Raw genomic sequence first — 12360 nt, 5'->3', positions numbered from 1 at the left:
AATTAAATGCCAATCTTTCATGCTTTTTTATACGAGTAGTGCTATATATTATTTATCTTAAAAACTATCTTAAATGGCGATGTAAAATAATTAATTCACTTAAATCTTCTAAATAATTACCAATCACTGAATTAATGATAGTTATTTGAAATAAAATTTGAGATGTCAATCGTTACTCTTCTTATATTTTTTCCCTAAATTATGGGTATTTAGTAATAGCAAACTCATATGGATCTTAATGCTATATGTGTAACGACTAACTAGCTAGGACTATATATTAAGTCAATAATATTTGAAGAGTAGATTGGTAAAAAAAAATTGAAAAAATAAACTTTAATGAATTCTTTTTACAAATAGAATGTATAAGGCATTTTTAAATATTTGGCGAAAGTCGGTAATTTTCAAATTTAAGCGTTTTCCTTTTTTAAATGAGAAGACAATTTTTCTAATACAACTAAAATGTCCCCAAATTCTCTTCTAAATGGTTAAGATTTATGTTTATGCCCAAAAAAAAAAAAAATTATGTTGAGAAAGATTTGGAGACAGTGATGTTTCTAACCCTTTTGCTAATATTTAAGAAAGATACGATTGATAATTATTAGATGAAAATATAAAATTTAGAGTCACGACTATACATACTCGTATGTTAAAAAATTATGAAGAGTTGAGTAGAAGTTTGCATTCAAGTAAAGTACTGTTAGGAAAACGTCTTATATAAAGTAATAATTTTGAACTCGTAAAGATTTGATGGTGTTTAACTAAAATACTCTTGACGGTTGTTTCCTGTAATTAACATACATGTGACGCAATCAATTTGTTCTTTCTTAGTTTGTGGGGATAACAACATATGGTCCTTCAATTTATAACTTTCTTCGAATAATGGCATAGTCTATCTATTTATATCAAATAAATCCTCGTAGAACCAAATTTTTACCATCTTTCTATACAAGCACTTAACTATAATATAATCCTTTTCTCTTTTTAGTTACAGTCATTTGCTAATATTTCAATCAAAATTTATTGAAACTAACTTATATAATTTTTATTGTGGTATAGTAAGAAGAAGAAGAAACAATCATATGCATCTCATAAATATAGCATTTGTAAATTTAGAAAATGTGTTATCGATATGAGATTCAGGGGGCGGCTCAAATAATTTTGGGGCCTTAGGCGAATTACTTTAATTAGGCCTTTTAATAAATTTGAGGTCAAATATATGTATTAATTTTGTTAAAAAGTTATTTATTTAAAATCAATCTTTCTAGCTTTCTTAGGTGCAAAATTATTGTTGAAATTTTTATATTCTAATTTCGCTAATATATTCTTCTCAATATAGATAAATCATTTAACTTTTCTTGCGACTTATTTGATCTTAAATAAGTTATATTAATTTTAATTTTGAAAAACTTCATCAATTACTAATTCTTCACTATAATTCATGTCTTTGTTTTACTATTTTTGACAAATTTATCAAGAGCTCATTTTTTAGATCGAACTAATTTTTTCATTCTTCTCTTTTTTTTTCCCAAGTTTTTTGTATCTTGATGCACATTTTCTATTAGACATTTTTTCGTTTTTAGTGAAAGAAGAGAAAACAAACAAACAATTATGCTAGATAATTAAAAGAAAACAACAATAATATTTAAAAAAAGAAACGATAACAATTGAATAACACAACTAATTAAGAAGAAAAAACTTGGATATTTGAAACTCTAGTTTTGATGGATTGAAGTTTTAAACAGCAATGATCAATGGAAATAGTTTTTTTTTCTTAAGTAAAAATTAAAAAAATATTTTTTTTTCCTTATGCATTGAAGCATTGAATGTCTCGTGCTTTTTCTTTTAACTGATAAAAATATTAATGGATAATAAGTTAACAAATGTGTGGCTTTTATAGAGTTTTAAATGAAATAACATTAAACAGAGATTTTGTGGGAATAAATAGAATTAAAATCGTTTATTCCAACATTAAAAAGAGATTTTGTGGGAATTTGATAATTTATTTGAACAAAGATTATTATAGAATAATAAATATAAATATAAATGAATAATTTAATAGATATAATATTGGAGAAAATTTTGAGGCCTTCATTTACAGTGGGCCCTAGGCAATTGCCTAAATTGTCTAGAAAAAGAACCGTTCCTGTTGAGATTTATATTTTTATTAAAGTAGTGAGTCATCTCCTACAATAAAAGAGACATATTTACCGCACTAACATCTAAGGAGACAAATTTATTTTTTATATTTTTTATATGAGAGAGGGTGGCTAACCCTACTTGATTTGGGTGCCGGAATAGTAGTCCATGCACATGCGGGGACTTTGAACCTATTGTTTGGGGAAGTTCGGTTACTCTCGCTGAGGCTGCGCCCTGTGTGTCAATGCACAAACTATATCAAACGTAAGAAACTATAAAACGTCAGGGATCTAAATGTTATTATCCATTACGTCAACGACATGGAGTGACCCAATCGCGAAATAGCATATGCTCAAACGCATTTCTTTTTGATACCTTTTTCTCTCCCGCCCTCAAAGAAGAAAAAAAAAAAAAAAGAATATCCACTGCTTATGCAAGCTGTAATTCTTTCAGATTCCTTCATAGCCTTCCACTCATTAACCATTCACGCCCCCTTCACTATATTATAGTTAATCAAAACTACAAACAATCATGACGACTCCCTCTTCTCTCCCTATAAATCCCTCCCTCTCTCCTCCTTCCTTGTTCGCTCCATCAAGCACCACCCCTTGTTACTCAAAGCCTTCTTCTCGGTCTTCAAGTTCTTCTTTTTCATTCAAAGTTTCAAGCTTTAACTCTTCGAGAACAAAACCCATTTTTCTAAATTGCAAGAAATTTGATTATTTGAGAGTGAATAGTGAGAAAAGTAGAAAAAGATTGGAGGGTCTCGTTGTTAGAGACAGCGATAATAGCAGACAAAGTAATATGACTATTTCAGAGGTTAGAGAAGATGAGGTCGAGGCGCCTTTGCTTGATCCTGAGATCAATGAGAATAATTCAAGGCCTCGTCGTATTGCTCTCTTTGTTGAGCCTTCTCCTTTTTCGTGAGTATTTTTCTTTTCCTTTTTTTTTTGTTTGTTTGTTTGTAAATTAGACATTACCCTTTACTTGAAATTGCTTGAAAGTGCTCAAAGTTGAAATTTTCGAGCTTTTTGTTTGACAAGTTTAATCTTTGTTGGCGGAGTTTTCGGTTCTGGGTTGCTTGAATAAGCATTGCGTTTTGTGATTTTGTTTATGTTTGCTGCGTTGACTTTGATTTAATGATGTTTAAACTCTTCAACATCTTCAACATTCTTGTTGTTGTTGTTGTTTTTTTTTCTTTCTCTGGTTGGTTATTTCGTTTGTAATTGACATCATCCGTTAGCAAGTAAAAGGTGCCTTTAGTGGCTGTTGCTTTGATAACAAGTGTCTTGTGTGCTATGCCGGCTGCTAGTGATTCCAAGTTTGGATGTTGACTTGGTGATCCATCCAATGCTGCGTTACATAGGTTGCTAAGATTTTTCTAGCTATGATTCTTTCTGAGTTATAGATTTTTACGCATAGAGATGATGAGTGCTTTATTTAATTGTAATTGTGAGAGATTTGTCACTTGGCTGCTTTATGGCGTTGGGATTTGTGATAAAATGACAATTTTCTGGTTACTCTGTGGTTAAATTGGCTTTTGTAGTCAAGCTGGTGCGGACAATGAATTCATCACATTGGAAATATTAGAACATACTTTGAAATGGCTATTAATTTGGATGATTAATACAAACAGTGGTTTATATGTAAAATAAAATAAAACAAGCACCAACCTAGATTCTCTGGTTGGTGACTTGATCTTGGATGCCACAGAGAATGTTATTTGATTTGATTTCCATATTTTTGAAAATTTATAATAGAAAAAATGTATATAAATACTATTATATAACATCCTCTAGCCAGATTAACTGTATTTGATGAGCCTAGTTTGGTAGTCAGCTGAAAATTGCCTAGGGCTTTTCTTCTTAGTTTTTAGTACTGCTTGTTGGTGGATAAAGTCTGCACTTCCCTGTTTTATTTTCCTAGCCACAGAGCATCAACATAGACATGATCCCAAATAAATGTATAAGATGCTACATATAGCACATATCTATGAATTAGAAACAGATTAAGATATGGATACAAGACCCATTAACCAATGGAAACTTTCTTTTAAAATCAAGGAAAATGCATTGTTTTTCATCTCTTAACTTAAGACCAAAATATCATTCATCAAAGAGGTCTCTGCTGGTGTACATGTCGAGTTGTTGTCTGGACAGATGAATGTAGTCGTTTCAAATAGCATTAGAAAAAGGTGAAAGAAAGTATCGCAATAATGTGTGTTGGTAAGAGATCAGATGTTTGGATTATAACTAAAAATTGAAGTTTGCTTCAATTATTGTTTGGAGAACATATCATGAGTTACACGAAGGTAGATTTCACTTCTGTTCCTATGTAATTAAATTTAAAAATGATACTAACTGAAACCAGTCTTATTCCCTTTTTTATTTTGCAGATATGTCTCTGGGTACAAAAACCGTTTCCAGAATTTCATAAAATACTTACGTGAAATGGGGGATGAGGTACAATTTTAATTTACTTGCATGTGAATAATTATATGAATTGCCAATTCCATGAAAGTAGTTTCTAATGAGCCAACATACAAGAATCATTGTAGGGTACATTGCAAGTTCATGTAGCTTAAGGATCGTAATATCTGGAATGGGGTCATATTGCTCGCTGACCATTGATTTCCTTAGTTGTGGCCTTAATTCAAAGGGTCCGGCTATGTTGGAACCGCTCTAAGGTAGAGCACCCCTTTATAACCACACGATCAAAGTTATAATGAGTTTTTTACTATTAATCACTTTACGTGTGTGGTTGATATTCGTGCTCCACCATAGATTAGCTCCAACATAGCCATAACCTTATTCACATTGGGTGCGATAACTTTTGAGGAACAGCGATTCAAACAACTAAGGAAATCTTAGGATATGTCTCCATTTCTAACTCCATGCCATGCATAAACCATTTCGGATAGTTCAAATTGTAGCTTTGTATGGCTTGTTTAATTTTTCACATGATACATTAATGGATTTTCTGATTTATGCACGTTGTAGGTAATGGTTGTGACAACACATGAAGGAGTGCCCCAGGAATTTTATGGAGCAAAATTGATTGGATCTCGAAGGTTGCTTACTAACTTCAAATAATATCTTGACAGTGTTACTGTTATTTTCTCGTTATTTCTGATTCTTTTTGTTAAATATGCTTTGATTTTGAAAATATTCCTAAATGTGCCGTGAAGACAAAAAGAACAATTTGGAACCAGTAAACAATTAAAAATACCGATCACAGTGCTAAAATCTAATAATATCTTTTGAAGTAGGATTGCAATTTTTTTCCCCGCTACACCACTGCAGTATGTACATGGGAAGCTAATTTTATCTTGTAAGCATTGGGAGATGGGGAAAACAAAGTATTGAACAATCAAACACCGTGTTCATCATTTTAATTTACAACATACCTTTTTATAGGTGAATATAGTTTGATGAAGTTTGACATTCTTACATCAAATCAATATTTTTTTTTAATTACTAATGCAATTAATTCCATTTCTTTTCATTATCTTTGAACATTTTGTTTCAGATGATTTCATTTCTTTTGTCTTGCTTTAAACTCTGTCTGGTACTCTGTTCCAGCTGACTGATGGTTCACTTATGTCTCTGCACATTTTTACAGTTATTTGTTAGTGCTTTCGGTTTGAAAACTGATCTTTTCTTTTGGATCTTAAACTTTTTCCATCATATTTGCAGCTTCCCCTGCCCTTGGTATCAAAAAGTGCCTCTTTCCCTGGCACTTAGTCCCAGAATAATTTCAGAGGTTGCACGGTTTAAACCTGATATAATACACGCATCATCTCCTGGGATCATGGTTAGTTTACATCGCTGGTAATTTTCTGTTTGTAGATTCTAATGATTTCTTTCCAAAGAAGAAATAGCTGAAAGGATATCAATAGCCACATTGCTGACGGTTTTTACTGCGTTGTAGGTTTTTGGTGCTCTCATAATAGCAAAATTATTGTGTGTTCCAATTGTGATGTCGTATCACACTCATGTTCCAGTGTGAGTTTAATTCTCATATGATTTTCCTGTCAAAAGTTTTTGCATGCACATGTTCTGTTTAGCTTAAATACAATTAAATGAGTGAAAAACTTACCAATTTCATTGTGGTAGGTTCTAAAAATGTTAGCAATAGTATAACGCCTGATTTGCATGCACTTTTTTATCTGCAGATACATCCCAAGATACACATTTAGTTGGCTGGTGAAACCTATGTGGTTGGTTATAAGTAAGCTATTCTTTCTGCTAAGACATTATGGCTGCCTAGTTTTTTCTGTTTTTTAAGCATTTACTAAGTTTTGGTCTGGCTTTTTCAGAATTTCTTCACAGAGCAGCTGATCTCACGTTGGTTCCATCGGTTGCTATTGGAAAGGATCTTGAAGCAGCTCGGGTGACTGCAGGTGATTATGAATTTCCTGTACCACAACTGGATACTGCCTTTACAATTTGAGCTCAGTCATCACAATGTGAAACTGGAAGCTTGCATTAAAGTCACATTCTGATGTGTTTTCCTTGGATTTTTCTCTCAATGATCTTCATATGTTGACCAGAAAGCTCAATTCTGTGTTTGTGCACTGTATTCGGAACTAACTGGTTATTATTTCTTGTTTATCTCAGCTAATAAGATTCGTATTTGGAAAAAGGGTGTTGATTCCGAAAGCTTCCACCCACGTTTTCGCTCTAGTGAAATGCGATGGAGACTAAGGTTTGACTCTTAGGCAATCATTTGCATCGATTTCTTTCTCTTGTGAGGAACTTCTCTTATTACCATACGTTTTGTTCTGAACAGTAATGGCGAACCAGATAAACCATTGATAGTCCATGTTGGACGTCTTGGGGTTGAGAAGAGTTTGGATTTTCTGAAAAGGTAGCTCTTATAGGTTGCTTTTTTTTTATACTGTTTAGTGTTTACTCTAAATTGGTTTTATGTTTCTGAACCTACTAACGTATTAAACACACTGAAAACAATCTTTGCTGGTGAAGCTGACTGCATTATGCACCATCTCATTTGAAAAGATTATTCATATGTCAAATAATTTGCAAGCTTCCAGGGATTGAAGCTTTTTTCAGTTTGTTTCCAGGGATTGAAGCTTTTTTCAGTTTGTTTTCAACAAGTTCTTTCTCTGATTTGATGAGGTTCATGTTCACTGCACAACAATGCACTAACCTTGAAGATTTAGAATCCAATCAGATTTATGTAGCTTTTAAGTCTCTTTTTCTTTGATTAACAACTTCACTCGTAGTTCTGCTCTTCATTCTTTGTCAATTTTTGTGCAAATATGTTGTATTTTACAACATTGGAATTATGGGAGTGCCTGATTGAACAGGGTCATGGATAGACTTCCGGAGGCTCGAATTGCTTTCATCGGAGATGGCCCATACAGGTAATATATTCCAGTACGCTTGACTCACTTATTTCTTAAATTTATCTCAGGCAATTCTCTAAGATGTTATTACACTAGATCTGACAAGGTATACTATCACCCCGAGTGACCTTACATCATGTACCGAGTACTAGTCTACTAGACATTTACAATACCCATGTATAATTTCTTAATTGAGTTCATCTTGCCAAAAGAAAGATGAAAAGTTTAATTTAATCTTTTCAGATCAATTGATTTATTACCAAAATCACGATGTTTCTTTTGCCTTGTTCTTATGTAACTGATTAGATGATGAAAGCCATTTAATTCGCCTGTACTTCAATAACAAACATGGCTACTTTCTTCACAGGGAGGAACTGGAGAAAATGTTTACAGGAATGCCTGCAGTATTTACCGGGATGTTACTCGGTGAAGAGCTGTCTCAGGCATATGCTAGTGGGGATGTTTTTGTGATGCCTTCAGAATCTGAGACACTCGGCCTCGTTGTTTTGGAGGCCATGTCTTCTGGCATTCCTGTGGTGGGAGTTCGCGCTGGGGGAATTCCTGATATAATTCCTGAAGATCAGGATGGCAAAATTGGCTATCTGTTTAATCCAGGTGATCTTGATGATTGCTTGAGCAAATTGGAGCCTCTGCTATATAACCAGGAGTTGAGAGAAACCATGGGCCAAGCCGCACGACAGGAAATGGAGAAATATGATTGGAGAGCAGCCACTAGAACGATACGCAATGAACAATACAATGCTGCCATTTGGTTCTGGCGCAAAAAGAGAGCACAACTACTGAGACCTATACAATGGCTGGCAAAACGCATTTTCCCATCGGCAGAAGTTAACTACAGTTGATGCGGAAACATTCCAAAAGGTTTCTTCGGCACAAAGATTAAAGTCAAAAGTAGGCAAAGTTTCTCAGGTTCTGTCATGAATAATATTGATTGATTGGCTGTGACATGTCCATTGTTTGTACCATTTGGACCACAGAATTTGGTTAGTTGTGCTGTGCCTAATGTAAAAATTCATTGATTCGAAGTCAGATTGATGTAATGAACATTGGCAGTTTGTGTCTTTGCCATCTTCTAATATGGGAATTAAGAATAACGCCACATAATTGTTAGGGATAGTTTTGTCTTATGCTCCAAAGCTGTTAGTCTTGGTGTTTCACGTAATTATTAATTATAGACGGGTTTTTAAATTGAGCAGATGGGTTAATGTAGATTTTTTTCTTTTTTTAAATAATTTAGTCTAACGGTAATTCAATACTTTTCCCATTCATGTGAGCGGGATTTGAAGTCTAACGGTAATTCAATACTTTTCCCATTCATGTGAGCGGGATTTGAATCCCAGACTTTTTTGTTTTCACATGAGATTTTACCATCTCAAGGCACTAATAGGGTAACGTAGGTTGATCAACATCATCGCATTCATTATCATATGATCCATACTCATGAATGTAAATGTTACTATACATGAGCAGGAAGCCGGGAACTATCAATGTGCTTGAATTATCTCTGAACTGAATGGATCTGTTTCTGTTTCATCCTTGCTGAAGATAAATCTCCAGCTTAAATGTTTGATTAAAGGGCTTGTATTATATATATCATTAGTGTCTGTCTCTAATTGGTTGCGGCCTAACGCAATTGGAATCAAACATTTAAGCGTCATGTACTCTTAAACCATCCATTAACTATCTTTTATCATTGCCTTTGTATCATGTGAAATATTTGTAGAATCTCCGGAAGCTTTTCAATTTTTTGCACGCATCTAATAGCTCATTGATGCATTTTTTAATTAGAGATCTATGCCTGGGATTTGATGGTGGTGGTTTGAAGATAAATGTTAAAAAAAGTGATATATTTTTTTTCTTTTTGCCACTTCGACGTGGTGGGCTGCTGCTCTCACAATTCAAGCCCCCACAAAAGCATTATGGGGGCTAAAACATTTATAACTTCTTTTTCCTTACGAAATGTAAGTGAAGTATGAGCATCCATTGTCTGTAAGGGTAATTTATCTGTGTATGTATTTCATAGAATTTAATGTAATCATATATAAGTCTCAATTAGGTATATCTGATTGTAAATATTAGTGTACTATTGTGATAATAATTGTAAATGTATGTGCAATGCAGTAATCTGGTGTGTAATTAGATTTTCAAAGATCACATTGATATAGACAGCGAGGAAACGCGCGCGCGCATATGGATCTTGGCATTTTGGGGCAATCTGAATATTCAGCCATAAGTGTGCATGGCCCCCTCTCATAATGAGTTTTAGATATTTGGCAATCAAATTCCAAAATAAGGGGTACTGCTCAACTTGGCTTATTCAATGGACTTATCATTATTATTATTATTTGGCACTGAAAGAGTACTACATCTGAGCTTAGGTAAAGTCACCAGTAATTGCCTGACTGCTACAAAAGAGAAAAGCATGAACATCAAGCAGAGAAAGTGTTTGTGCTGTTACTATTCACGTTGATGCACCCGTGGGGCGTATTTATCGCTGTAATTACTCGAGAGAGTTCGAATAATAAATAAAAGATAAAGATTTATCACTGTAATTACTTGAGAGTTCGAATAATAATAAAAAATAAAGATTAATGGGCGTATTTATCGTTGTAATTATTTGAGAGTTCGAATAATAATAAAAGATAGGGATTAATATTTAATGGGTGAAGTTTTATATTCTATTCATTGAAATCTTAAATAAATAAAAAGAAGATCTGATGTTGGAAGATGTCAAATGTGTCTGCTGTGTGTAATTGAGGTAAGGTTTCCAAATTCAATTTCAATTTCAGCAGCGGCCCTCCTTTTTTTTTTTTTTTTTTTAATCTTTTTCCCAAATTAAAACAATAATTAGTTGTGACTGAAGTCACAGACCTGCTGCCAATAATAATAATAATCTTGAAAAATATCAAGCTTTTGATTAAAAATCGCTTAAAATTACACGCAAGCCTTGGTGGTAGGAATGACATTCAATCACATCACGACACGTACTCCATGAACTCCAAGTCATTCTCAAGACCCGCCATAGTCTCGGGAGCCAACACAACCTCAAGATCAACGCTCCCGTTTCCTTCCCTCCCAGGAAAGGCTGAGATCTTCCCGTCAAACTTATTGGCCCTACCGCTCCTCACGGCCAACGGCCGGCCCCACCCAAAATCATTATCATACATTGGGAATCTCGGCGAGCTGCCCATCGTGATTGATGCACCGTCAAAGTTCCCCAGCGGAAACAGCCTCGGGTTACTTTCCCAGTCCGCTACACCGCGTCGCACCGTTTCATTATCGTGTGCCACCACGTTCTTGTGAAGCCGCTCGGCTCCCCAGCCCAGATCGTGGGATAACAGTTCCCCCACTGAAGCAACGGTCGGGATGCTCTGTATCAAGTTGCCAAAGTAGTACGGACTGAGCCGCGGCTCGAGCCTGTGGCGACAGTTCACAGCCATGCGAAACGTCGTCGTTTTGCCAGACGCGAGTTTCCTCGCACGTGTCACGGACCGCCATAGCTGAGCGCACAGTGACTGGAAAGAAGAAATCTCGTCCGTCCGATTTGCGTTGGTTTTTAACAGCGTCTCAAAAAGGGACGTTATCTCTCCGTTAACCGTTTTCCAACTGTCGTTACTTTGCTTGCCTATAATCTCGTTATTTACTGACTTGTAGTAATTACTTTTTAAAATTCCCTTATTAGCCCTGAACTTCATCCTCAAAATAGCCTCCCTGCTGAAATGGAAGATTCTCTCACGCAACGGCACCGCGCCGGAGAAAGTAACAGCGGGGCCACCGGCGGGGAACTTGAGCACCGCCGGCGAGTCAAAAACGGTGTCGCGGGAGAAGTCGGGAACTTTCGAGATTTTCTTGGCGCCTTTAGTGATTTCGGCGAATGTATTAAAGAAGTGCCAAAAGGAGGTACCGTCAGTGACGGCGTGATTGACCGTACAACCGACGAAGACGCCGTCAGCTAGCTCCGTCACTTGGACGGCGGCTAAGGGCCTGACATGGCCGGTGTAGCTGATGGTTCTGTCAAAAGCGAAGAACTCCTTGAAAGAATCGGGGACGTCGATGGGCGAGAGGAGGCTGTTGACGGAAAGGAAAGTGGCCTTGGCGTGAATGAAGTCGACGCCCGTATCGTTGCAGAGGATGCTGATGTGGCCGTCGGAGTCGGTGGAGAAGCGGCCGGCGAGGGCGGGGAAGTGGGAAAGAGCGACCGAAAGTGATTGCCTGAGCAATGAAACGAAATGGGTGATTGAAAATGGAGGGGCCGTGAGGAGGACGCCTTTTTGAATGTACTGGCAAGAGAGCATGGGGAGGTCTGAAACAGAGAGTCTGAGAGGCTTGATTCTTGATTTTTGATCGGGGCGCACTGTGCATTTGGAGATGATTGTGGTTGAAGAAGAAGGCATGTTTGCTTGCTTTTATTCCCTTCAACCAATATCTATGAATGATGGTGATGAGTTTGAGTTTGCCAAGGATGGGGGGTTAGGGTTTATATAGTGGGAGAATGAGATCATTAGAGAGGTTGGATTCATGAACTTAACATTAGTAGCTATTGTAGCCATAGTTTCCTCTTTTTCCATATCCATTTCTTTAATTATTATTATTATTATAATAATAATATTCAGAGACACACGTATATAATAGTTTTTTTTTATCGAGAATTTTAAAGTATGGAGGTAAGGGTTTAAAATTGCATGATCTTAAAGTATTATGAAATTAATATTTTAAAACAGTAGAGTTTAAAATTTTTTTTTAAAGTTTTCCATACTTTAAAATTCAAAATTAGAAAATTTATATATATACACACATATATAAAAATTAATTTAAAATTTTGAGATACTCAAGTT

The 12360-nt window shown here is 35.4% G+C and overlaps 2 protein-coding genes across 2 annotated transcripts; one reads left to right on the top strand and one right to left on the bottom strand.

Moving 5' to 3' along the window:
• Positions 1 to 2508: 2508 nt before the first annotated feature.
• Positions 2509 to 8641, top strand: LOC18037996 (sulfoquinovosyl transferase SQD2). The gene is made up of 11 exons (XM_006429249.2): positions 2509 to 3059; positions 4532 to 4598; positions 5136 to 5206; positions 5832 to 5949; positions 6067 to 6140; positions 6311 to 6366; positions 6455 to 6538; positions 6756 to 6843; positions 6928 to 7005; positions 7466 to 7522; positions 7872 to 8641. Exons 1-11 carry the CDS (start codon positions 2668 to 2670, stop codon positions 8365 to 8367), a joined length of 1581 nt encoding a protein of 526 aa, XP_006429312.1. The 5' UTR covers positions 2509 to 2667; the 3' UTR covers positions 8368 to 8641.
• A 1768-nt stretch (positions 8642 to 10409) lies between these two features.
• Positions 10410 to 12007, bottom strand: LOC18037995 (uncharacterized acetyltransferase At3g50280). The gene has a single exon (XM_006429248.2). The coding sequence runs from the start codon at positions 11917 to 11919 to the stop codon at positions 10501 to 10503; it is 1419 nt and encodes a 472-aa protein (XP_006429311.1). The 5' UTR covers positions 11920 to 12007; the 3' UTR covers positions 10410 to 10500.
• Positions 12008 to 12360: the final 353 nt, after the last annotated feature.

This window comes from Citrus clementina, unplaced genomic scaffold (genome assembly GCF_000493195.1).
Source record: "Citrus clementina cultivar Clemenules unplaced genomic scaffold, Citrus_clementina_v1.0 scaffold_6, whole genome shotgun sequence".
Lineage (NCBI taxonomy): Eukaryota > Viridiplantae > Streptophyta > Magnoliopsida > Sapindales > Rutaceae > Citrus > Citrus x clementina.
This window is presented reverse-complemented; position numbering and strand designations above follow the sequence as displayed.